The following is a 25,905-nucleotide window of genomic DNA, read 5'->3' as shown; positions in this document are numbered from 1 at the left end:
TATTTGCAGATAATGATAACATCAGCTACTATATAGGAACTTTTTTTTTTTTTTTGAGACAGAGTCTCACTCAGTGGCCCAGGCTAGAGTGCGGTGGCGCAATCTCGGCTCACTGCAACCTCCGCCTCCCAGGTTCAAGCAATTCTCTGCCTCAGCCTCCCGAGTATCTGGGATTACAGGCACCCACCACCACACCTGGCTAATTTTTGTATTTTTAGTAGAGACAGGATTTCACCATCTTGGCCCGGCTGGTCTTGAACTCCTGACCTCGTGATCCACCCGTCTCAGCCTCCCAAAGTCAGGCATGAGCCACCGCGCCTGGCTGTAGGAACTTTTTTTTTTTTTGAGACGGAGTTTCGCTCTTGTTGCCCAGGCTGGAGTGCAATGGCGCAATATCGGCTCACCACAACCTCTGCCTCCCAGATTCAAGCGATTCTCCTGCCTCAGCCCCCCAAGTGGCTGGGATTACACGCATGCACCATCACACCTGGCTAATTTTGCATTTTTTTAGTAGAGACAGGGTTTCTCCATGTTGGTCAGGCTGGTCTCGAACTTCTGATCTCAGGTGATCTGCCTGCCTCGGCCTTCCAAAGTACTGGGATTACAGGCGTGAGACACCGCGCCCAGCCAGGAACATTTTTTTATATGCCAGACTTGATGCATTGTTTCATTGAAGCCACAAAACAAGGTAGGCTTCATTATCATGTCCATTTTACTGACAGGAAAACCAAGGCTCAGAGAGGTCAAAGTGTATAGCAGAGATTCAAATCCAGGGCTATCTGGCCCCCAAACCTAAGGACATTACACTGCATCACAGAAACAGATAGGACCTGCCCAAAGTCAAAATCAAAAGGCCAGGGAAAGGGTTGTGAAAAGCTATGGTGATTAAGACATGCCGAATAAACTAAATTACAGTCCAGTTTGGAGGGCATCTGCTAGACATTTAAGCTTTTGTGAACGTAGGAAGTAAACATCTTTCTGATAAGGTCAGGCTTGGCTTATCTAGCTAGTTAGAATCACAATAAGGTATGCTTCACTTTATCCAATAAATAGGTATGTGCCTATAAAATTATGTATAAATCAGGGCCAGGTGCGGTGGCTCATGGCTATAATCCCAGCACTTTGGGAGGCTGAGGCAGGTGGATAACCTGAGGTCAGGAGTTCGAGACCAGCCTGACCAACATGGTGAAACCCCATCTCTACTAACAAAAGACAAAAAAGTTAGCCGGGCGTGGTGGCGTGCGCCTGTAATCCCAGCTACTCAGGAGGCTGAGGCAAGAGAATCGCTTGAACCTGGGAGGCAGAGGTTGCAGTGAGCCAAGATCACGCCACTGCACTACAGCCTGGGTGACAGGGCGAGACTCTGTCTCAAAAAAAAAAAAAAAAAAAGTGTAAATCAAAGTTTAAAAAATCAGAACAGAAAATGGGATTCTTTGGAGGTCAAATATGACCCTAGGGTAAATACTTCGAGAATAAATTTTTCCTTTTGGGGGCCAATCTGAAAATGAACATACCCCTCTACTAGGCTACAATAACGTCCTAAGACTGCAAGTGCAGAGATGCTCATTAGAAGGCACAAAGCAGCCTTCCTGAAAATGGACTGTAGCAATGTTTCTCGAAGTGTGCTCTGCAGATCCTGGGAGAAGGAGGGGTCCACAAAGACAAAAGTATTTTAATCATAATTTGAAGAGTTTTTCACTGTGTTGAATTTTTTTTCTTTTGAGACAGTCTCACTCTGTTGCCCAGGCTGCAATACAGTGGCATGATCTTGGCTCACTGCAACCTCTGCCTCCTGGGTTCAAGCGATTCTCTTGCCTCAGCCTCCCCCAAGTAGCTGGGACCACAGGTATGTGCCACCATGCCCAGCTAATTTTTGTATTTTTAGTAGAGACAGGGTTTTACCATGTTGGCCAGGCTAGTCTCAAACTCCCGACCTCAGGTGATCCGCCCACCTTGGCCTCTCAAAGTGCTGGGATTACAGGTGTGAGCCACCCCATCTGGCTGTGTTGACATTTGTACTTAGGACACAAAGCAATGGTGGGTAAAACTGCTTGCAGTCTGAATCAAGGCAGTCTTATAACAATGTACTAGAAACCTTCCCTCCTTCCTTCCTCCCTCCCTTCTTCCATCCCTCCCTTCTTTCCTCCTTCCTTTCTCTCTCCCCTCCCTCCCTTCTTTCCTTCCTTCCTTTCTCTCTCCTCTCTCCCCCCACCCCACCCCCTGCTCTCTCTCTCTCTAGACGAGGTCTTTTTGCCCAGGCTGGAGTGCAGTGGCACAATCATGGCTCACTGTAGCCTCAACCTCCTAAGCTCAACTGATCCTGAGTGGCTGGTACTACAGGCACGAGCCACTATACCTGTCTAATTTTTTACTTTTTACAGAGATGGGGTCTAAGTTGCCCAGGCTGGTCTTGACCTCCTGGGCTCAAGTGATCCTCACACCTCAGTCTCCTTAGTAGCTAGAACCACAGGTGCATGCTACCATGCCTGACTATTATTTATTCATTTATTTATTTTATTTATTTATTTAGTAGAGATGGAGTTTCACTATGTTGACGAAGCTGGTCTTGAATTTCCGGGCTGAAGAGATCCTCTTGTCTTGGCCTCCCAAAGCGGTGGGACTATAGGTGTGAGCCACTGAACCCAACCATCAGGACATTCTTAAATAAAAATCATTGTTTGTTTGTTTTAAATGTGAGTACATGGCAGTAAATAATATAATAGACAAATTATGGTTATTCAGTCTTGGGAATTTGGCAGAAATTTTCTCAAATACGAAAGAAGTGAGTCTGTCACTTCAAGGAAACAGCTGACAATATTTGCTACCAATGTTAAAATTCAAGCTGTCAAGTGAAAACAAGTTGAAAACTTGTTTCCATTACCTTGAGTTTGATAGTTTCCTAATACTTAAACTCCTTTTTAAAATGAAACAGGTGGTGATATTAACAAATGTGATTTTTTAAATACTGTATAATGGCATCTGAAAGGTCAACGTTTAGATTTGCATAACTCACTGAACCAACATTTTCTAAACGACCAATGGCTGATGTTATAAAACCATATATGGTAAAGCATATATATATGGGTAAAGCAGCCAACGAAAGGGCAAGATAGACCAATGGATTTTAATGTAACACAGTATAAAAGTTCACCTATAAGGCTTCAGATGACACACTGTGACTAACCTTTAAGAAACTGCCACTTGTGGCCTGGCATGGTTCTTCATGCCTGTAATCCCAGCACTTTGGGAGGCCAAGGCGGGCGGATCACCTGAGGTTGGCAGTTTGAGACCAGCCTGACCAACATAGAGAAACCCCATCTCTACTAAAAGTACAAAATTAGCTGAGCGTGGTGGCACACGCCTGTAATCCCAGCTACTTGGGAGGCTGAGGCAGGAGAATCGCTTGAACCCGGGAGGCGGAGGTTGCGGTGAGCCGAGATCAGGCCATTGCACTCCAGCCTGGGCAACGACGGCAAAACTCCGTCTCAAAAAAAAAAAAAAAAAAACTGCCACTTGCAGGCCAGGCATGGTGGCTCACGTCTGTAATCCCAGCACTTTGGGAAATGGAGGCAGGCTGATCACCTGAGGTCAGGAGTTTGCGACCAGCTGGCCAACATGGGGAAACCCCATGTCTACTAAAAATAAAAAAAATTAGCTGCGCATGGTGGTTCACACCTGTAATCCCAGCTACTCGGGAGGCTGAGGCAGGAGAATCGCTTGAACCCAGCAGGCAGAGGTTGCAGTGAGCTGAGATCGTGCCACTGCACTCCAGCCTGGGCAACAGTGAGACTTTTTCTCAAAAAAAAAAAAAAAAGAAAAAAGAAACTGGCATTTGCTAAATTTTGTATAGTATGAAAGGAGAGTGTCTACAGTTATCTGAAAAGGCAATTAAAATGTTTCTCTCTGCTCCAATTATATATTTGTATGAGGCCAAATTTTCTTCATACACACCAGCCAAAACAGCATAACAAAACAGTTTGAATCCTGAAGCAGAAATGAGAGTAGTTTTTTCTATTTCTATTGAATAAACTTGAAAAAACATAAAATAATGCTACTCTTCCTATTAATTTTTTTGAGGCAAATGTAATTGTTTTCCATTAAATATATTATTTATGTTCAGAAGTAATGGGTTTATTGTTGTTGGAGTTTTTTTGAGACAGGGTCTAGCTATGTTGCCCAGGCTGGTCTTGAACTCCTGAGCTCAAGCAATCCACCCACTTCAGCCTCCCAAACTGCTGGGATCACAGGTGTGAGGCACTGCACGTGGCCAATTATTATTATGATTATTATGAGCCACTGCACCTGGCGAATTATTATTATTATTGTTATTATTATTGGGTTTTTTTGAGACAAGAGTCTCGCCCTGTTGCCCAGGCTGGAGTGCAGTGGCAAGATCTCGGCTTCAAATGATTCTCCTGCCTCAGCCTTCCAAGTAGCTGGGATTACAGACACGTGTCACCACGTCCGGCTAATTTTTAGTAGAGACAGGGTTTCACCATGTTGGCCAGGCTGGTCTCGAACTCCTGACCTCAAGTGATCCGCCTGCCTCGGCCTTCCAGAGTGCTAGGATTACAGGCACGAGTCCATGCCCGGCCCAATTTTTATTATTTTTAAAGGAACTAATTAATGGACATCTTAAGATTTTCCCAGTTTAAATCTTCGATATGGTAAATATCATAAATATACATAAACAAAGCTCTTTGAGGTTAGAGTATACAGGGGTCCCAAGGCTTAAAAGGTTTGAGAACTGATGTTCTATAGCAACATTGCATTGACCTTTCCAGAAGACAAAATGGTAAAGCACATTTTATAGTACCTCTAAAGTACAAAGGGCAAAGATATATTTTAAGCATATGACAGAATGTTCAATTAAAAACATTTTCTCCACACTACATTCAGTGAATATAAAAAGAATGTGGATTCCCCAGGAACAAATTCCCGAGAAGTGAGGGACAGTGCTGTAATTAGAAAAATGATCTGGACTCTAGCCCAGACCCTACCAGTCTCTCTAGACTTTAGTCTTCCCATCTGCAAAGTGAGATATCAGAATAGCCTATTTTCCATTTGCTTCCAATTGTCAATACCATGACTCTAACCAGGATCCCTAAATGGGGGCCCACAAGCTGTCTCTGGCCTTCAGAGTGACTGGCCATCCCTGTTTTTGAGAAGTACCCCAAGAGGACAATCAGCTGGTGCTTGGTGAGCAGCTTTCCTTTCAGGTGAGAATTGATTTTCAGTTACAGCCTCAATCCGGCTCACTAGACTCTCCTCTGCAGACATCTGCATTTACAACCTCTGGAATGAAGGGACCCTCAAACCCGGTCCAAATCTCAAGCTCCATAATTCAGCTCCAGAGACAGGGTGTCTGGGTTTCTCACTCACTCTGCTACATGCTGGTTGTTTGACTTTGGGCAAGTTCCTTAACACCTCTGAGCCTCAGTTTCATCATCTGTAAAATGGAACAACGCTGAACTCAAAAGGCTGGTATGAAGCTTAGCGAGGTGTTGCCCAAGAGTACTTACAGAGTTCTTGGTACTGGAAAGCACTTTGTTAAAGGGAGCTATTATTATTAACGCCAAGGCACAGAAAGGGAGTATTTCCTAAACTCCCTTCACCCCCCACACCAATTCCCTTTCCCAGCACCTGACGATTGCACTCCCACGATCAAGCTTGTCTTCATATCAACTCCCAAATCCGACAGTTCCACATCCCAACATTCACAAGACCCTCCTCAGACCTCTACTTCTCCTTCCCCACCCTACATCCCTTCACTGAGCTCCCGGCCAGTACCGGTTTCCTTCACGACCACAGCCAGGCAGAACGGTCACAGCACTGACCACTCCCCCAGGCTCTCCTCCGCGTTCCGGACCACTAAGCCTCCCTATCCCTCATTTCGGAGACCCCCTTGGGTCAGGAAGTGGTGGTCCAGGGGTTTATGGCCTAGGATTCTGCCCAAAGCGCGCTCGGGAGGGATGGGAGAATAACAGCCCGACCTCCCGGAGGGGCCCACAGACACTCACCGTCCATCCCTAGAGGCGGCGGTTCCGGGAGCTCGAACCGGAAGCGGCCTCTACACTGTTTGCAGTTCCCCTGGTTACTGCGGGGCCCCGGACCAATGACGGTGGAGCGCCACTTACTGAGCCCGCCCCCGGGGCGTGACGTCATGCCGGCGCGCTGGAACTCCTCCTCCGAACCCTGGGTCTGACCCACCTCCCCGGGCCCCGGATTGTTGTGCGCAGGCGCGCTGGACCAAGGCCCTTGGCGGTGCGTTGCGCATGCGCCCCGGGCGCCGCTGACTGAAGTAGCAATGGACGCCCTGGAGTCGTTGTTGGACGAAGTCGCTCTGGAGGGGCTCGATGGCCTGTGTCTGCCAGCGCTGTGGAGCCGGCTGGAGACGCGAGTGCCGCCCTTCCCGCTGCCTTTGGAACCCTGCACGCAGGAGTTTCTCTGGCGGGCCCTCGCCACGCACCCGGGCATCAGCTTCTATGAGGAGCCTCGGGAGCGACCCGACCTACAGCTCCAGGACCGGTCAGCGGGCGGCCTGGCCTGGCGGGCGGGCGGGCGCAGGGCCCGGGGGCTGATGGAGCTGGGGGCAGGGCGGGGGAATGGAGTGGGGCCGTGCAAGTACCGGAGGCCTGTTGATTGAGTTGGGGCACGGCGGTAAGGCTAATCTGGGGTCCCTCAGGCCTGGCAGGGCCCTGGAGTCTGATGGAGTTGGCGGGGGAAGGGGGAGAATCTAGTGATGTCCCGTTTTGTCCCTGTGTGTGTTTTGGGGTAATGGCGAACAGGATTGGGGATATTCTTCAGGCTTAAAATAATGTTTCCTTTACATTGGAGGATAGGATTGGAGCAGGAAAGACACTTTAGAGCCAGACTGGAGACTCTTGAGATCAACAGACCCTCATGGTATATTCATTCGGTGCAGATAGCCTAGGGCAACTCGAGATCTGCGTATCAGGACAATTAGCGATAATGTTAAAAGCTGACATTTATCAGGGACTTCATGGGTGAGGTGCTGTTCTTGTTTTTCTTTTTTGAGATAGAGTCTCTCTCGGAGGCCCAGGCTGGAGTGCAGTGGCGCGATCTCGGCTCACTGCAGCCTCCGTCCGCCTCCCAGGTTCAAGCGATTCTCGTGCCTCAGCCTCCTGAGTAACTGGGATTACAGGCATGTTCCACCACGCCCGGCTGATTTTTGCATTTTTAGTAGATATGGGGTGTCATCATGTTGGCCAGGCTGGTCGCGAACTCCTGACCTCAGACAATCCGCACCTCTCGGCCTCCCAAAGTGCTGTGATTACAGGCGTGCGCCACGGCGCCCGGCCACATTGCTGTTCTAAGAACCTATTCTAGAAGCTTAGGAGCTTAAACTCACTTGATCCTCACTTGATTAAACGCCGTTAAACAGGAGATTAAATTCACTTGATCCTCACCTATGAGGTAGGTGCTGTTATCGTCCTCATTTTACAGAGAAAGACACTGAGTCACAGAGAGGGATTATGTAACCTAAGGTTCTGGGGGCAGTAAGTGACTAAGAATTGATTTGAACCCAGGCTATTTTCAGCGTCTGTGCTCTTAAGCCATGTTGTGAGGGTCAGGGGAGGTTCCAAGAGGTAATAATGTCCGAGACAGGCCGGGTGCAGCAGCTCATGCCTGCAATCCCAGCACTTTGGGAGGCTGAGGTGGATGGGTCACAAGGTCAGCAGTTCAAGACCCACCTGACCAACATGGTGAAACCCTATCTCTACTAAAAATACAAAAATTAGCCTGGCGTGGTGGCGCATGCCTGTAATCCCAGCTACTCAGGAGGCTGAGGCAGGAGAATCACTTGAACCTGGGAGGCAGAGGTTTCAGTGGGCTGAGATTCAGCCATTGCACTCCAGCCTGGGTGACAGAGTGAGACTCTGTCTCAAAAATAAAATAAAATAATGTTCGAGACAAAACTTAAAGGTTGGATTTAGGCAGCCAGTTGGCAAAGGTAGGGAATGAGGAATAGCTAGGACTGTGCTAAGATCCTTAATACAACATGTTATTTAATTTTTACAGAAACCTTAGGAGATGGGTAATATTCTCCCCATTTTCGTGAAGAGAAAATCGAGGCCCTGAGGGGTCAAGTGGCATGCTAAAAGTCAACTAGCAAGGGAAGAACCCAGACTTTGAGAAAGGTCTGAGTTCAGATTCCAGCCAAATTGGACTGGAATCAAGTCTTTTAACCTACTTAAAGAGTTTATCAGCCTGTAATCCCAGCACTTTGAGAGGCAGAGGTGGGCGGATCACTTGAGGTCAGGAGTTCAAGACCAGTCCAGCCAACATGGTGAAACCCATGTCTACTAAAAATACAAAAATTAGCCAGGCGTGGTGGTAGACGCCTGAAATCCCAGCTAGGTGGAGGCTGCAGTGAGCCGAGATTGTGCCACTGCACTCCAGCCTGGGTGACAGAGGGAGAATCCATCTCAAAAAAAAAAGCTTATCCTTTATCAAAAGGACAGTGAGAAGTCACTGAAGAGAGGGTCAGACGAGGGGCAAAGAGTGAAGTTGAGAGATTTTTAGTAATCTAGTCATGGTCTGGCTTACCATGGTGGGTGTGGGGATGAAGAGCACAGGCAGTGAAGACATAGTAGGCTGCTGTTTGGGCACCTGAGCGAACCCCGATTCTCATCTCTGAGGCTGGGAACACGGAAGAACAGCGTGGGGGTTGAGTCTGGGGGAGGTGGGGACTTTGCTGAAGAGACATGTGACACATTTAGCTTCAGGTTCTTTTGAGTTGTCCAAGTGAAGAGTCTTAATTAGTAAACATCTGGCTTCGTGGGAGTGAAAGCAGGCCAGAGGGAGGGACTGAGCTAGACATCTGTGAGTCATTCCTAGCAGCTGGTAATTAAAGTGGCTGGCTAAGATCAGCCCTAAGAGAGAGTGTAGTGTGGTTGGAGGTCTTGAGATATAGCCCTGCAGTGCACCTACATTTCAAGGCTGGATGGAGGGTGAGGGACTTTCAAAAGAAGACTGAGGCGGTGTGGCTGGAGAGGTAGAGGACAGTCAGGTCAGAGTGGTGTTCTAGAAGTTTGGGAGGAGACAGGATGATTTAAGAATGGAGGGTTGGGCTGGGTGTGGTGCCTCATGCCTGTAATCCCAGCACTTTGGGAGGCCGAGGCAGGTGGATCATTTGGCCAACATCGTGAAACTCTCTCTCTACTAAAAATACAAAAATTAGCTGGGTGTGGTGGCAGGTGCCTGTGATCCCAGCTACTAGGGAGGCTGGGGCAGGAGAATCGCTTGAACCCAGAAGGTGGAGGTTGCAGTGAGCCGAGATTGCGCCACTGCACTCCAGCCTGGGTGACAAGATCAAAACTCAAGTCTTAAAAAAAAGGAATGTAGGGTTAAATAGTACAGATAACACAGAGGGGGCAAGGAAGGAAAGGGCTGAAACATGTACATAGGATTTAGCCGCAATTAGACTAGTGTAGGATATGAGTGAGATTTCAAAATAAAACTTGACAAGCAGCCAGGCAAGGTGGCTCACACCTGTAATCCTAGTACTTTGCAAGGCTGAAGTGGGCAGATTACTTGAGCCCGGTAGTTCAAGACCAATCTGGGCAACATAGTGAGGAAAAAAAATTATATATATGTATGTATTTTTTTTTTTTTCAAAAAAAAAGAAAACTTGACAAGCTTGGCTAACTGCATGAAAGAAGCACAAATGAAAAATGTCTCCATGGTGTTGTAAGAGGCACATGGAAGAAAGCGGTAGTAAGAGGGGAAAGAAGGGACTTAATTGGAGCTGGGGAGAGGCAATCATATTTGGAATGGGAGGCATTTAATAGACAAGTGAAGACAGTGGATCTGTATTTGGAGAAAAAGGACTGAGGATTCAAAGGTGAGACTTGTTAACATGCAGGCGGTAATGCAAACCATGAAAATGGGTTAGGATATTAGAGAGATAACTAAGGAGAGATGGAAAGATGAGATCTTAAAGGCAGGAAAGCTTTGGCCACTTGTGGTGGCTCCCACCTGTAATCTCAGCACTTTGGGAAGCTGAGGCGGGCGGATCACCGAGGTCAGGAGTTCGAGACCAGCCTGACCAACATGGTGAACCGTCATCTCTACTAAAAATACAAAATTAGCTGGGCGTGGTGGCACACGCCTATAATCCCAGCTCCTTGGGAGACGCAGGCAGGAGAATTGCTTGAACCTGGGAAATGGAGGTTGCAGTGAGCCAAGATCATGCCATTGGACTCTAGCCTGGGCAACAAGAGCAAAACTCCATCTCAAAAAAGAGGAGGAAAGCCTTGAATCATTTCGTCCAACTTGGTGGTTTGGAGACTGAGTACCAGATTTGGAGGGAAACAAAAGCCCATGACTTGGCCAATAAGGAGGTTTAGGTCCCAGCACCCAGCTTCTGGAATAGTCTGGGGAGTCCTGGAAAGGTCTGCGTTCTGTGGGATAGAAAGGCAGGAACCTGCTTGTCAAGATTATCTGCATTTATAAGGCAGGAAAACTGACTGATCTCACTTCTCTCTGATCTCTGCTGGAGGTTGTCAAAAGAACACAGCCAAGCACACATTATATCTGAAGCTGAGTTGGGCTTTGATATTTGTGTTTTTCTCCTTAGGTATGAAGAAATTGATTTGGAAACTGGAATTTTGGAGTCTAGGAGGGACCCAGTGGCTTTGGAAGATGTCTACCCCATTCATATGATCTTAGAGAATAAGGATGGCATCCAGGGCTCGTGCCGCTACTTTAAGGAGAGGAAAAACATTACCAATGACATCAGAACAAAGTCCTTGCAGCCTCGCTGTACGATGGTGGAAGCCTTTGACAGGTAACTATTTTGCACCATCACAAATTCCTGGGAATCTGGCCGGGTACAGTGGTTCACGCCTGTAATCCCAGCACTTTAAGAGGCCGAGGCAGGTGGATCACTTGAGGCCAGGAGTTCAAGACCAGCCTGGCCAACATGGCAAAACGCTGTTTCTACTAAAAATACAAAAATTAGCCGGGTGTGGTGGCACATGCCCATAATCCCAGCTACTGTACTGGCTGAGGCATGAGAATCACTTGAACCCAGGAAGCGGAGGCAGGTTGCAGTGAGCCGAGGTCATGCCACTGCACTTCAGCCTAGGCAACAGAGTCAGACCCTGTCTACAAAAAAAAAAAAAAAGGAAAAAAGAAATTCCTGGGAATCTGAGTGCTTTGAATGTGTAGTCAGAGCACTTGGATCTGGCCTACAACCTTGGAGTCTGTCAGAGTTCACTAGCCCTGCACTACGCCAGTTCTTGGCCTTCATTTGCCTTCTTCGCTGGGGTCAGGGGTCCTGCCTTTCTCTTTCCTTTGTGCTCACAGTCCTCGAACACTTGAATGGTGCCCTTTCTCTCTTCCTACCTGGGCCCTGTGCTGCCAAGCCATTCTCTTGTTGTGAATCCTCAGTCAGTATCCCAATTCCCCAGAGTGTCTAATCCAAATGATCATTTTCTTTCAAGCACCTAACTCCATTCCTGCCTTCCTTCCTACTTTACAGGGCAATGTGAACTCTGCTAACTTCCACCTTCTTTCTTGACTTGCAGACTTTTCCACATTTCTTCCCTGTCTACTCTCATCTCGGAGGAGGTGAGAAATGGTGGCCCTGTCTTAAGGCTGTGATCTGGATGCATCCCTTCCTCCTCCTCCCCTCCCCCAGCCCAGCTCCCTCTACCCCTGCTCTTTTCCACCTCTCAGTTAGCTCATCTTTCTCCTTGATTTTCTTTTTCTTTTTCTTTTTTTTTTTTTTTGAGACAGAGTCTCACTCTGTTGCCCAGGCTGGAGTACAGTGGTGTGATCACAGCTTATTGCAGCCTTGACCTCCTGGGCTCAGGTGATCTTCCCACCTCCCACCTGAGTAGCTGGGACCACAGGTGCATACCACCACACCCAGCTAAGTTTTATTTTTTGTAGAGGTGGGGTCTTGCCATGTTGCTCAGGCTGGTCTCAAACTTCTGGGCTCAAGCAATCCTCCTATCCCAGCCTCCTAAATTGCTGGGATTACAAGTGTGAGCGACTGCCCCCGTCTGTCCTTGATTTCTACTGAAGCTTTCCCTTCAGCACATGAACACAGTTCACCCATCTCTCAGCAGAACCTTCTCTTGACCTCAAATCCCTTGTAACTGGCTGTTTCTTTGACTCTGCAGCCATGCTTCTTAGATGAATCAGCCCCATTCACTGTTTCTCCCTCTTCACCTCCCCTTCACTCCTTTGCCCACTGCAATCCTGATTCCTGACTTTATCACTTCACAATTTTATCCTCTAAGATCCCATGGGGCCATGAACACTGTTAGGACCCTAATCTCCTTGACCCTGCTGCACTGTTAAGGACTCAAAGCTTTTGTGCCAGTGGCTTCCTGCCTTATTTTGTTTTTCTACTTTCCTTGCCATTCCTCACCAGCTTATTTGTGGATTCACCTACTTCCTTCCACCACGTAAATGTTGGCTAGTGGGCTAAGCAGTAATCCAAGCACTATGGGAGGCCAAGGCAGGAGGATCACTTGAGGCCGGGAGTTAAAGACTAGTCTGGGCAATATAGCAAGACCCCATCACTACAAAAAATTAAAAAACAAAAAACTAGCTGGGCATAGTGGCACACTCTATAGTACCAGCTACTTGGGAGACTGCGACGGGGGTATTGCTTGAGCCCAGGAGTTCGAGGCTTCAGTGAGTTATGATTGCACCACCACATTCCGGTCTGGACAATAGAGCGTGACCCGATCTCTTTTTATTTATTTATTTATTTTTGAGACAGAGTCTTTGTCGCCTAGGCTGGAGTACAGTAGCACAATCTCGGTTTACTGCAACCTCCGCCTCTCAGGTTCAAGCGATTCTCCTGCCTCAGCCTCCCTAGTAGATGGGATTACAGGTGCATGCCACCACGCCCAGCTTATTTTTGTATTTTTAGTAGAGACTCGGTTTCACCATCTTGGCTAGGCCGGTCTTGAACACCTGACCTCAGGTGATCCACCCGCCTTGGCCTCCCAAAGTGCTGGGATTACAGGTGTGAGCCACCATGCCTGGTCGACCCTATCTCTTAAAAAAAAAAAAGAGAAGAAAGACACATTGACTGCTTCTAAAGGCTCTCTGTCTAGTCCCAGACCTCTCTCCCAAGCAGCATATGTGTTATTCCAATAATCTTCTGTGCATACCAGTGTGGTCATCACTCTCCTTCAACCCAAACCTGCCTTCTGTTCCTGTCTTAGTGTGTTGTGTGTTGCTAGAACAGAATACCTGAGGCTGGGTAATTTACAAAGAAAAGAGGCTTATTTAGTTCACAGTGCTGCAGGCTAGGATGCTCAAGGGCATGGCACTGGCTTCTGGCAAGACTTACGTGCTGCCTTATAGCATGGTGGAAGGTCCGAGGGACAGTGAACATGTGCAGAGGGGCAAAACCCAGAGGACATCCTTGCTTTACATCAACCCACTCTCACCTGAGCTAATCCATTCCCAGGAGAAGAAGACTCATTTTCTTCTCCAGGTGGCATTAATCTGTTTATGAGGGATCCATCCCCCACTACCCAAACACCTTCTACTAGGCCTCACCTCCCAATGCTGCTGCACTGGGGATTAAACTTTTTTTCTTTTTCTTTTTGAGGCGGGGTTTTGCTCTTGTCGCCCAGGCTGGAGTCCAATGGCGCGATCTTGGCTCACTGCAACCTCCACCTCCCAGGTTAAAGTGATTCTCCTGCCTTAGCCTCCCAAGTAGCTGGGTTTACAGGCACCTGCTACCATGCCCGGCTAATTTTTGTATTTTTAGTAGAGATGGGGTTTCACTGCGTTGGCCAGACTGGTCTTGAACTCCTGACCTCAGGTGATCTGCCTACCTTGGCCTCCCAAACTTCTGGGATTACAGGCATGAGCCACTGCAACCGGCATACTGGTAGTTAAACTTCAACATGAGTTTTGGTGTGGACAAGCCTCATCCAAACCATAGTACTGCCTTTTCTCGTTCTTTATTCTGGTCAGATGTACTCTCATGCACGTGGCTGTACAAGCCATAAACGTGGGACTCTCCTAGGCCCCAGTGTGATGGGATGTACCCTGACCACACAAGGCAGAGGTTTCAAACTGACCAAGTCTGCCCACAGAGGAGCTTTGTGTGCCCAGCATGGTATTCTGTTTGGTTTTTAATTTTATTTCATTGCTAATATTTAAAAACCTGGATTTCTAGCTTTTCTTGAAAAGTCACAAGATCTAGCTGCACTGAGACCAATTTTTTACAGGGTGATATAGGCCAGAGTTACCCTCAGCTGGCCATGTACCACCCGGTTCCACACACCGTGAGTTTCTGTTCGTGTTGTGTTCGTGTGTGCTCCCTGCCCTCCTGATCGGGTCCCGGCAGGCTCTATGTGATTGTGCCTCTGCTCACCCAGTGCTCCGACCTCAGTTTCTTCACTCTGCACTGCACTTCAGCCTCAACATGCTGGGCTCCTTTCTGTCTCAAGGCAATCCTTGTGCTGTTCCTTCACCAAGAATATTCTGTCCACAAATCTTCACATCGCCACATCATTCAGACTTCAACCTGACTCCTCTGGAAGTGTCCTCCATTGCCCAGACACCATCGTAGTACTCTTTATGGCACCAAAAATGGTTTTAAGTGTTTGTTTATGTCACTGTTTCCTCACTAGATTATACATTGCTCAAAGGCAGGGACTCTATCCTTCTTGTTCACCGCTATGTCTCTCAGTTCTATAATAATATGCCTGGCACAAAGCCGGCTTCTAGAAATACGTGTTTGAAGTTGTAACCCCTGACCCATGTTATAGAATCTGAACTCCCCAGCATGGCATCAGAGGGCCACTGGGGATGTAGGCGCTGCTGGCCTCTCGAGCTTTCCTTCCTTCCTTCTGCTTTCTAGCTGGCTACCACACTCCAGACTTTGTAGCTGTGCTGCACCTCTTACCTCCAGGAGCAGGCATGCTTCTTCATGCCTCTGTAACCGTGCAGCTTCTGCGTCCTTCCCCTTCATTCTCTCATTCACACAGCTCACTGCTAATACAAGCGTCACCTCCTTGCCTGGTGCAGTGGCTCACACCTATAATCCCAGCACTTTGGGAGGCCGAGGGGGGGTGGATCACTTGAGGCCAGGAGTTCAAGACCAGCCTGGCCAAGATGGCAAAACCCCATCTCTACTAAAAATACAAAAATTAGCCTGGCATGGTGGCAAGTGTCTGTAATCCCAGCTACTTGGGAGGCTGAGGCAGGAGAATCACTTGAGCTCCAGAGGCAGAGGTTGCAGTGAGCTGAGATCGTGTCATTGTACTCCAGCCTGGGCAACAGGAACCTTTGTCTCAAAAAAAAAAAGAAAAAAAGAGTCACCTCCTTGAGGGGTTTTCCCTAATCCCTGTGCACACACTCTTGTTTATACACACATATTTGAATTAGGGCTCCTCATCTATGACATTTTATGGCCTCAACAACTAGAGCCTCTTTCTGTGAGAGAAGTTATGACCTCATACTAGAATTATTCATTTTAAATTTTTTTCTGCTTCAGTAGCCTGTGAGCTCCTTGAAGGTAGAAACTATTTTTATTTGTCTTGGTATCCTGGTGTACTTTGCATGGTACTTCATTGGCATTTGATAACCTATAAGATGACCATAGTCAGCAAATTAAAACTAGCAGGAGTTATTGAATCAGCTAATTCGCGATAATTAACAGAAACATTGGGATCATGTCAGTGAAGGATAGTAAACTAGTCAGAGTAATGACGTTTTAAAAGCAGCAAACCAGTGCCCCGTTTTCAAACTTTTTTCCCCCAGCTTACCTCTTATAATTTAACTTAATGAGCCTGTTTTGAAAACAAAAGAGCATAGGTCTTAAGTTTGTGAAATTCAGATATATAAAGTGGACTTTCTGTCATGTGTATTCACAACGTAACATTCTTTTTGAAGACGCACTATATGGGCTTCTGTGACTTAGGCAAAATACTAATTTCAGGTGTCAAACAATGTGAAGAAAGATGGAGTTAAGTTAAAACAGCCTCTTTTCTTCTTTGTGCCTACTTAGTGGTAGAAATAAAGTCATCTGGTGTGGGGAAGAGGGAAGGAAAACTGTCAGACTGAGTTGAGTGGTGTGGCTGCAGAAGGACCTTGTGACTAGGCATCTGCAAATACTAGGGCTGAGAAGAGTGGATGTTGGCTCCCAATGAACAGAATTGGTAGCCTGTGAGCTTTTATATGTGGACCCTTGGTGACTCCTTCATCTGGGAAAGGGGGGTCCTCTACCTTAGGCCATTTCCTGCTGATACAACAGAATACCACAAACTGGGTAATTTATAAAGAACAGAAGTCTGTTTGGTTCATGGTTCAAGGGGCTGGGAAGTCCAAGAGCATGGCACCAGCATCTGGAAAGGACGTCCCACTCCCGAGATAACTAACCCACTCCCACGATAAAAGCCTTAATGTATTCAAGAGGGCAGAACAGAACTGTCATGGCCTAATCACCTCTTAAAGATTCTTCCTCTTAATACTGTTACAATGGAAATTAGGTTTCTAACACATTAACTTTCAGGGGACACATTCAAACTTCAGTCTTCTCCAGTTGAGTAACTTGATGCCAAGGAGCGAGTGAGGGATGGGTTCCCCGGCAGCACATCCTTATGGGATCTCCCAGCTGCAGGGCCAGGGCTTGGACTCTGAGAGTGGGTGAATGGAGCAGGTCAATTTGCTCAAGATGTCAGTTAGATTGAGCAGGCCAGGCATTGTGGTGGAGTCTCCATCATCAGCGATGGGGAATGCACAGTAAAGACTGTTAGGTGTCAGCACAGAAATGAGTCTTCTCACTTGGGCTGTCCTCACATGCCTTTTGCTAGGAAGTGATTTTGGCCTCTTTTGGTGCATTCTTTCTCACATGTCAATTTAGAAGAAGGAACTAATGATTTGAAGGCAAGGTCTGGCCTTCAACAGTGAAGTCAAAATGAGACTGCAGGTCCACTGATTGCACCGTTCAGTGCTTTTGACTCTGAAGATTGTTTTATCAGTCCAGCTCACTGGGCTAGTTCATTTACTTAACAAATATACACAGAGCCCCTATTATCACCCAAATTCATTCTGTGCACTGAGGATGTCCTGGTGAACAGGTTGACAATGTGCCTGCTCTTATATTTGAATGAGGGAAACTGACAAGGATGTTGGCAAAAAAAAAAAAAAAAAAAAAAAAAGATGAGTGTGTGTGTGTATATATATGTATATATATATAGTCATTTCTAAGAGTGCTAAGTTCTATGAAGAATATGGAAATGGTGGGGGTGGGGCTAGAACTCTAGTTGGCATTTTCTGGAAGGCCTGAGGAGTTGACAACTGAGCTGTGACCTGAATGATGAGAATAAATCAGTCACCTAAAGACCTGGAGGAAAAGCAGCCAGGCCAAGGAAACAGCAAGGGCAGCACCCCTGAGGCTTGTCTTAGGAACAGGAAGCCTCCTGTGGGTGAGGGGCAGAGCTGTGGAGGATGAGATAAGCAAGGCAGGGAGGGCTGGGCCGTGGAGAGCTTTCCAGGAGGAGTGGGATGAGGAGCTGGATTTGGCCTGAGTGCCTTGGCGAGCCCTGAAGGGCTATCAGCAAGGAAATAAGATTGGCTCTGTTCCTTCAGCACACTACACTACTTTTATTATTATTATTATTATTATTATTATTATTATTATTATTGTCTTTTTTAGCACACTACACTTCTAAGACTGAAAACTTGCTTAACTTAATTTTGGGATCTTGTGAACTCCTAGAAGAAGCAGAAAATGAGGATTCTGCACATTTCTTTTTCTTATCTCAGTTTTCCTAAAATCAGTTAAACTTATTTCTTCATGCGATTGTTTCGGATTTGCAGGTGGGGGAAGAAACTGATCATCGTTGCCTCCCAGGCCATGCGGTACAGGGCCTTGATAGGCCAGGAGGGGGATCCCGACCTGAAGCTGCCCGACTTCTCCTACTGCATCCTGGAACGGCTAGGCCGGTCCAGGTGGCAAGGGGAGCTCCAGCGAGACCTTCACACCACTGCTTTCAAGTAAGTGGGAGGATTTGCTCCTCTGCTTTAAATTATATGTCATTGCACCCTGAATCCCAAATGCAGGGGCCTGCTGCGGTGTCTTCCCTGAGGCATGGCTTTTTGTTTCAAGGCCATGGTCTCACAGTGACTGTTTTCTTAGGTTGGCTGGACAGGAGGTTTGTGTCTCTGGTGTTTATGTCCAAGTGAGAGACTCTATACATTGATAAAGCTATCAGCAAAGCAAATGACATGGCTCCTCTTTTCCTCCAGGGTTGATGCTGGGAAGCTGCACTATCACAGAAAAATTTTGAACAAAAACGGGCTGATTACAATGCAGTCCCATGTGATCCGATTACCCACTGGAGCCCAGCAACACTCAATCCTCCTCCTACTGAACCGGTTTCATGTGGACAGGTATGGTTTGTAGTGATCAAAACATTACGTTTTTTAGTTGCAGCCATGTGTAGTATGCTTTAAAAATTGTAGGGGCAGCTGGGTACAGTGGCTCATACCTGTAATCATAGCCCTTTGGGAGGCTGAGGTGGGAGAACTGCTTGAGGCCAAGAGTTCCAGACCAGCCTGGGCAATATACCAAGATGGCATCTTTATAAAAATAAAAAATTAGCTGGGCGTGGTGGTGCACACCTGTAGTCCCAACTACTCAGGAGGCTGAGGTAGGAGGATCACTTGAGCCCAGGAATTTGAGGCTGCAGTGAGCCATGACTGCACTGCTATACTCCAGCCTGGGTGACAGAGTGAGACCCTGTCTCTTAAAAAAATAATAATAGAAGCCAAATTAGAATATGACTATAGCTTTTTAAAAAATGGTATTTGTTATCTGTTTTTTTGTGAAAATAAGTCCTGCTTGTTTAGAAAACCAGGAAACTATACAGAAAAGAAGGAAAAATAAATCTGTAACTTCACAGCTAACAATAGGAACCATTAACATTTTGGTGACATTTTGGGGAGATGTAAAAATACAAGTAAGTCAGATTTGATTTCTTGTGGTGGCAGAATTGTAGTTGAATTATGTCAGTTTCAAATTGGATGTTTTGCAGCACTCAACCATAATAACCTATATGGACAAGATGGCGAGGTTCTGCTAAGCGATAACAATGTGTGATATTGCTATTTTAGCAGGATATTGTTGTCCAGATGATACAGCAAACTGGTAAAATGTGCACATTCCCTTCTGAGGACCAGGGAGACTGGGGGAGTGAGTAGGTTCTCTGACTTCTTCATCCTTGCCATTGGGGTGACCTAATTACCTGGCATCGGAATGAGGGACAGAAAAGTTTCACCACTCTGCAGAGGTCTCAGCCCTCACTGCACAACCTCATGCCCTTTTTTGTGGGAGGGGCAGAAGCCAGAATGGGAAAAGGTCAAGCTGGTGCAGGGCCTGGGAAGAGCAGCCCTTAGCTGAGGAAGCCCTGAGCCCTCAGTACCTGGCCAGCAGCTCTCTGGGGTGGAGGTAGGCAGCAATGAGGGATAATGGGGAGGGGAGGTGCATCCTCCAAAAGTGGGGGGAATGATTACATATAAATGTTAAAGTTTACAGTGCACATGGGTTGGGCCAAAGAAAATGCTTGACACATGTGCGTAGACTCTATTGACTGCGGATCTCCAGGGGTGAAAATCATCATTGCTGCACCTCTGTCAAATGTCCGCCTCCCAGATTTAAGCCATTCTTCTGCCTCAGCCTCCCGAGTAGCTGGGACTACAGGCACCTGCCACCATACCTGGCTAATTTTCGTATTTTTAGTAGAGTTTAGTAGGGTTTTGCCACGTTGGCCAGGCTGGTCTCGAACTCCTGACCTCAAGTGATCCACCCGCCTTGGCCTCCCAAAGTGCTGGGATTACAGGTGTCAGCCACCGTGCCCAGCTACACATAACTTTTGACTCCCCAAAAACTTAACTACTAATAGCCTACTGTTGATCAGAAGCCTTACCAATAATATAAAGTTAGTTAACACATATTTTGTTCCATGTGTTATAGCCTGTTCTTGTGTTATTGCAATAAAGTAAACTAGAGAAAAGAAAATGTTATTAAGAAAATACGTTTACAACACTGTACTGTATTTATTGATACCATAAGTTTACATTGGCTGTTAACAAGATAAATTGAAATGGCGGGCAGTCGCAGCTGCAGACCTCACTCTACAGTACATGTCAAGCAATTTAACTTTTTCTTGAAATGTCATGACTTTTCTCTGCTTCTTGGGAGCGTTTCCAGCATCACTAGTGGCACTTTGTGTGGGTCCCATGGTGTTAGTCAAGGTTTATGGTATTGCACTAAACACGAGGAAAAATACGTGAGAACTACAAGAGATCACCTTTTTTTTTTTGAGACGGAGTTTCGCTCTTGTTGCTCAGGCTGGAGTGCGATGGCGTGATCTCCGCTCACCACAACCTCTGCCTCCAGGGATCAAGCGATGCACCACCACGCCCAACTAATTTTGTGTTTTGAGGAGAGACAGGATTTCTCCATGTTGGTCAAGCTGTTATTGAACTCCCGACCTCAGAAGAGATCACTTTTTACTGCAGCAAGTAATTTACTGGAGAGGAACTACTCACACAGAGATGAGATGAGCATCACATGGCTTTTTTTTTTTTTTTTTTTCTTTGACAGTCTCATTTGGTTGCCTAGGCTGGAGCACAGTGGCACGATCTCGGCTCACTGCAACCTTTGCCTCCCAGGTTCAAGCAAGTCTACTGCCTCAGCCTCCCAAGTAGCTGGTACTATAAGCATGTGCCACCACGCCTGGCTAATTTTTTTGTATTTTTAGTAGAGATGGGGTTTCACCATGTTGGTCAGGCTGGTCTCGAACTCCTGACCTCAGGTGATCCGCCCACCTTGGCCTCCCAAAGTGCTGGGATTACAAGCGTGAGCCATCACATCAGGCCCATCATATGGCATTTTTAAGCCAATGCTCACAACACTTAAGCTTGCCACAATAGCAACAGGAGGTGGCTACGAAGTTATTAACAGTAGTACACTGTGTATTACAGTTAATTTTATGCAGATTTGATTTCATCCTGCATCTTCATGTTTGTTTACATTTCCTCCACTGCAAATGGCACTGTGTATGGTCTGTAAATGGTTGCATAAGTTTTGATTAACTTTTTATAATTGATTTGTGTATATTTTATGGTAATGAATGATAAAATAGACTAGTATCCACCTATATTTTATGCATTAATGACATACCTTTTTCTTAATTTTTTCAATATTTCTAACGTTATACAGTTTGTCTGAGTTTTCTCAAACTGTCACAAATCTCCAACAATTCTAATATATTTTTATATATTTTCTAATATATTTTTTCAATAAATATGAAAAAAAAAATCTGTGTATAAGTGGACCCGGCCAGTTCAAACCCATGTTGTCCAAGAGCCAACTGTACAGTATTAGAGAGAAGCATCTTTTATGAATTCACATTTTAATTGGGTCATACTATCCATTGGTTAAGTAACTGTCTCACCAAACTCTTCACTTGTGTATAGCTTGTGCTCAGCCCAAGAACGCAGGGTGGCAGCTGTGGGGTAGGAGAGAGAACACTGGATTAAGTCAAGATCTGAATTTCCATCTTTGCCCCTCACTTGCGCAGTCACTTGACCTCTTTGAACCACTGTTGCCTCTTGTATTAAATGGCTGTGACACAGTGCCTTCTATGCAGAGTGGCTCATATGCATTAACTGCCTGTCCCTCCATTTATTCTTTCATTCATTGAGAGGCAGTACAGATGGGGAAGTGGGTGTAGTCTCTGGATCCCATACGTGTGCTCTCCCTCCTGCTAGGACTGTAAGTCAAGCCAAGCTGTGCTTGTCCAGCCGAACTGGCCACAAGATTTCTCCCTGCACCCCTCCCTGAGCTCCCACTAGACTTACACAGTCAAGGGCCCTCAATGTTTTTAGATAGCTTCCTTTGCTGGCCGTTAGCTTGGAAGCATTGATCATGACATCCACTTCACGGTAGAAATGAGATGGAAGGTAGGCTCTGCCACGCCAGTGTAGTCAGGAGCAGGAACCGGAGCTTCAGAGTGGCGTCCCAGTGAGTGAGGAGAGGACTGGTTTTAGAGGAAGAAGACCTAGGTTTGTGTCGCCAGCCTGAACTTCGTAAAGCGTGTTAACTTTGTAGAATAACCCCCATCCTTCCTCACCAAGTGATCTGTTTTTTGTTTTTCTTTGAGTTGGAGTCTCGCTCTGTCACCCAGGCTGGAATGCAGTGGTGCAATCTCGGCGCACTGCAACCCCCACCTCCCGGATTCAAGCAATTCTCCTGCCTCAGCCTCCCAAGTAGCTGGGATTACAGGCGCCCGCCACCACGTCTGGCTAATTTTGTATTTTTAGTAGAGATAGGTTTTCACCATGTTGGCCAGGCTGGTCTGGAACTCCTGACCTCCAGCGATCTGCCTGCCTCGGCCTCCCAAAGTGCTGGGATTTTGCCTGGCCCCTCACCAAGTGATTTGTAAGAAGATATGTGTGATACTTCCTAAACTTAAAAGTATTGTAAAAATGAAAGGTGTTTTACAGAATCATGTCATGCAAGTTTTAGTGCTAGAGTCTAGTCTATACATTGCCTCTAGAAAGGTGGCCTTGGACATGACAGAACCTCTCACAGCCACAGTCTCTCCACCTGTAGAAGGTAGGAGTTGGGCTGGATGATCTTTGAGACCTAAAAGATTCTGTTATTTATTGTAAAATGATTAAGTCAAGTCTTACTTTGTCATCTTTAAGAAACAGGCAGTAAATATTGACTTCAGCAACAGGTTTGAAAAAACGAATTGCTCGGTGTTTCTTGCAGGAGGAGCAAATACGACATCCTCATGGAGAAGCTTTCGGTCATGCTGAGCACACGGACTAACCACATAGAGACGCTGGGAAAGCTGAGGGAAGAGCTGGTGAGCCTGGGGTTTCCCACAGGCGGGGCTGGGTGTGATCTGTACCATAGCCGGGAGGTCTTGTCAGGCATAGATGAATGAATTGCAACCCAAAGCCCTATTCTGGATTTGATGCAAATGAGATTTTCCTTGTTTGCTGTTTTTTTCTTTTCTATTTTGAGACAGAGTCTTGCTCTGTTGCCCTGGCTGGGGTGCGGTGGTGCGACAGTGGCTCACTTCGGCCTTCGCCTCCCAGGTTCAAGCGATTCTCTTGCCTCAGCCTCCCGAGTAGCTGGGATTACAGGTGCCCGCCACCACGTCCTGCTAATTTTCATATCTTTGTTAGAGACAGGATTTCACCATGTTGGCCAAGCTGGTCTTGAACCCCTGACCTCAAGTATCCTTCTGTCTCAGCTTCCCAAAGTGCTGGGATTACAGGGGTGAGCCACTGTGCCCAGCTGTTTTTTTAGAATAAGAGTGCTTTGTCCTTCATTTAAATTCTTGCCTTTGCCTGACTTCCATTTTTCCCCTGGAGTTCGTTCTAGGACCTATTATCGAAGTTCAGACGGAATAGGAAAATGCGGCATTTAGGTTTAGTTCTGTAATCAAGCTTATGATCTTGTTCCCAGTGGTTTCGTACTGAAATAGCAGAGCGGCTGTCCCGAGGGGGAGGGGAGAGGACGCAGGGAGGAAGGCAGCTGTTGACCTGCTTCGTCTTTGGGCCCCAGAGCAGAGGCTATGGCGAAGGGAGCGCGAGAGGGAGAAAGGCGGAGGGGAGCTGCTTCCAATCTGACTGGAAGGTTTCAGTGCAAGTCAGGAAAGACCCAATGTTAGAGATGGGAGGAAAACAACATTGCCCTGTAGGTGAAACCAGAACTTAAAACTGAGCATTTGAAGTCAAGCTCTTTGGTGACTAGTAGTTAGTCCCCTAATGAGTGGTCTTCTGTCTGACCGCAGGCACCACGACAGTCCTTGTTCTTTCCCCGCGTTGCATCGATGGAGTTCTCTGATTTCATTGTTCACAGGGGGAGGAGGTGTCTTCCCATTGCTAGATTCACTGCCTGCCTAAGCCTCTTTAAAGCAGTGGTTACAGTCTGGAGGCTTGTGGGCCAGACTTGGTCTGTTAAAAATAAATTTGACCTAGCATTTTTTAAGAAATTGAGACTTTCCATAAAAATCTAGGTTTCCAGTCTGTCTCCAGAAATGAGAAGCCTGGGCCTGCCGTCTCTCCTGACAGCAGTTAGCTGGAACTAGTCGTGCACTGGCTGGGTCCCCTGCAGTCCACCTGCTTCCTGTCACCTCTCAGACACGAGGCAGGGAGGCAGGGCCATTTGTCACTCCATGAGCACTGCTGTTTGTAGTAGGGGAGAAGTGTTTTGCTTCTCTGTGTCTCAGTTTATCAGAGTAGAAAATCAAAGATAGATGGAGAAGGCCTCTCAGGAAACCCTGGCAGAAACGAAGGAATTTCCTACCGGCTTAATAAACAAATACCTGGCCACCGTGTGGATTAATGTTACTTGTCCAGCCCATGCAGACTCTGGAGATTGAAACCCTCTCTCCTACCAAGTCACTCGGGGGCAGGGAGACAGGGCTAGTCTGGTTTCAGGTCAACCCTGTGGACTGTGTTAGCAGCAAGCCTTGACTGTTACTGGACAGCCTTTTACTTATTCATTGAACAAATACTTCAGGGAGTGTGTATGTTGAGTTATAACTGTGTTCCACAATAAGATGGTGAAAGTTAGCCAGGATGACAGGTCTCACACTGTCGTGGAGCTGTCTAATCAGAAGGGCAGGCGTGTGAACACATACCTGGAAGGATGTAGCTGAGCCAGTAGAGGGAAAGGGGTGCTTTCTTTAGAGAACCGGGGAAAGCCTCAAAGAGCTGTGCCAAAAGCACAGTTGAGCTGGGCTTTTCCCCACATAGACAGAGGGGAAGTGGCATTTGAGGGAAAGGAGAAGAGCTGGTGCAAAGGCATGAGTTGTGGAAGGCCATGCAACATGCTTAGAAGTGGGCAGTAATCCAGAGGGCAGCCGACACATTGTGTGGCTGGATAGGAAGGTAGGGGCCCAATCAGAAAGGACTGGAGTGCTGGCTGAGGAGTGGGGACTTTAGCCTTGAAACTTTAGCCTTTTGCACTGCTGCTGGCCGTGTAGAAATGAAGAAGTTATTAGCCAGGAGTGGTGGTATGCACCAGTCCAGCTACTTGGGAGACCGAGACCAGAGAATCGCTTGAGCCTGGGAGGTGGAGGTTGCAGTCTAGGCAGATGAGCTGGTGGAGGGAAGGGGATGGGAAGAAGGTGGCGAGGTTGTGGCCATGAGGGCTGGAATTGTTTAAGAAACATTTTGGAGGTGAAACTAACAGGACGTGGTGAGTGCCTGCACTGGGATGTAGAGGTGACTGAAGAAGGAGGGTCTCGAGATGAAGCCAGTGAGTTTCGCTGGAGTGGCTGCTGCTCACTGAGGCAGCGCAAAGGCAGGCTTGTGAGGCAGGGATCATCTCTGCTTGCTCACTGCGAGCCCCCATGATGAAGACAGTGCCTGGCCCCCTGTAGAGGCTCAGTAAATATTTGCTGAATGGGAGTTGAATAAATAGGTCAGAAAGAGGAGCAGATTTGGGTGAGGAGGAGGCACAGGACAAATCTCAGTTTCAGACATATTGGGTATGAAGATCTTCCATGTCTATCCCCTGGTGATGTCTAGTCAACAGCTGGAAATTGGGGTCACAGAGAGCTGAGCAGGATTCAGTGAATAATTAGCCTATAGATGAAGCTGAGGCCATGAATATGGATGCTGCCTTTTGGGGGGATTTGGTACGAAGACTCACTGCCTCTTTCTCTTTCTGCTGGCCAGATTGTGCACGTCGTTGATGGCAGCCCCTCAGAAGGCAAGACTACATCCTTCCCCTCTTAGGATGGTCCAGGGCTTAGTGCCATATGTCAAGGGCTGGGATCTGATGGATGAGTTTCCATGGGGTCTTTTTACGATGCTGGGGGCACGGCTAGATTAACGATAAATGCCATGTACAAGCCAGTG

At 47.0% G+C, this 25,905-nt stretch overlaps 2 protein-coding genes across 22 annotated transcripts in view; one reads left to right on the top strand and one right to left on the bottom strand.

Moving 5' to 3' along the window:
• KATNIP (katanin interacting protein) overlaps window positions 1-6,140 on the bottom strand; it is a 232,361-nt gene extending 226,221 nt beyond the window's left edge. For 11 of the 20 annotated variants that reach the window (XM_055365572.2, XM_019012751.4, XM_063699564.1 and 8 more), the window contains exon 1: window positions 6,021-6,139. In XM_055365572.2, coding sequence (XP_055221547.2) covers window positions 6,021-6,027 — 7 coding nt within the window. In that variant the 5' untranslated portion in view covers window positions 6,028-6,139. Of the gene's footprint in view, window positions 1-6,020 lie in introns of all 20 variants that reach the window. The other 9 variants (XM_063699554.1, XM_063699555.1, XM_063699556.1 and 6 more) reach the window with 2 other exon arrangements.
• Window positions 6,141-6,230: 90 nt separating this feature from the next.
• The window catches only part of GTF3C1 (general transcription factor IIIC subunit 1), a 91,379-nt gene continuing 71,704 nt past the window's right edge, over window positions 6,231-25,905 (top strand). The window contains exons 1-5 of one of the 2 annotated variants that reach the window (XM_019012586.4): window positions 6,231-6,528; window positions 10,604-10,813; window positions 17,833-18,009; window positions 18,262-18,405; window positions 22,796-22,892. In XM_019012586.4, coding sequence (XP_018868131.4) covers window positions 6,308-6,528; window positions 10,604-10,813; window positions 17,833-18,009; window positions 18,262-18,405; window positions 22,796-22,892 — 849 coding nt within the window. In that variant the 5' untranslated portion in view covers window positions 6,231-6,307. The remainder of the gene's footprint in view (window positions 6,529-10,603; window positions 10,814-17,832; window positions 18,010-18,261; window positions 18,406-22,795; window positions 22,893-25,905) is intronic. The other variant, XM_019012587.4, reaches the window with a different exon arrangement.

This window comes from Gorilla gorilla, chromosome 18, assembly GCF_029281585.2.
Source record: "Gorilla gorilla gorilla isolate KB3781 chromosome 18, NHGRI_mGorGor1-v2.1_pri, whole genome shotgun sequence".
Taxonomy (NCBI): domain Eukaryota; kingdom Metazoa; phylum Chordata; class Mammalia; order Primates; family Hominidae; genus Gorilla; species Gorilla gorilla.
This window is presented reverse-complemented; position numbering and strand designations above follow the sequence as displayed.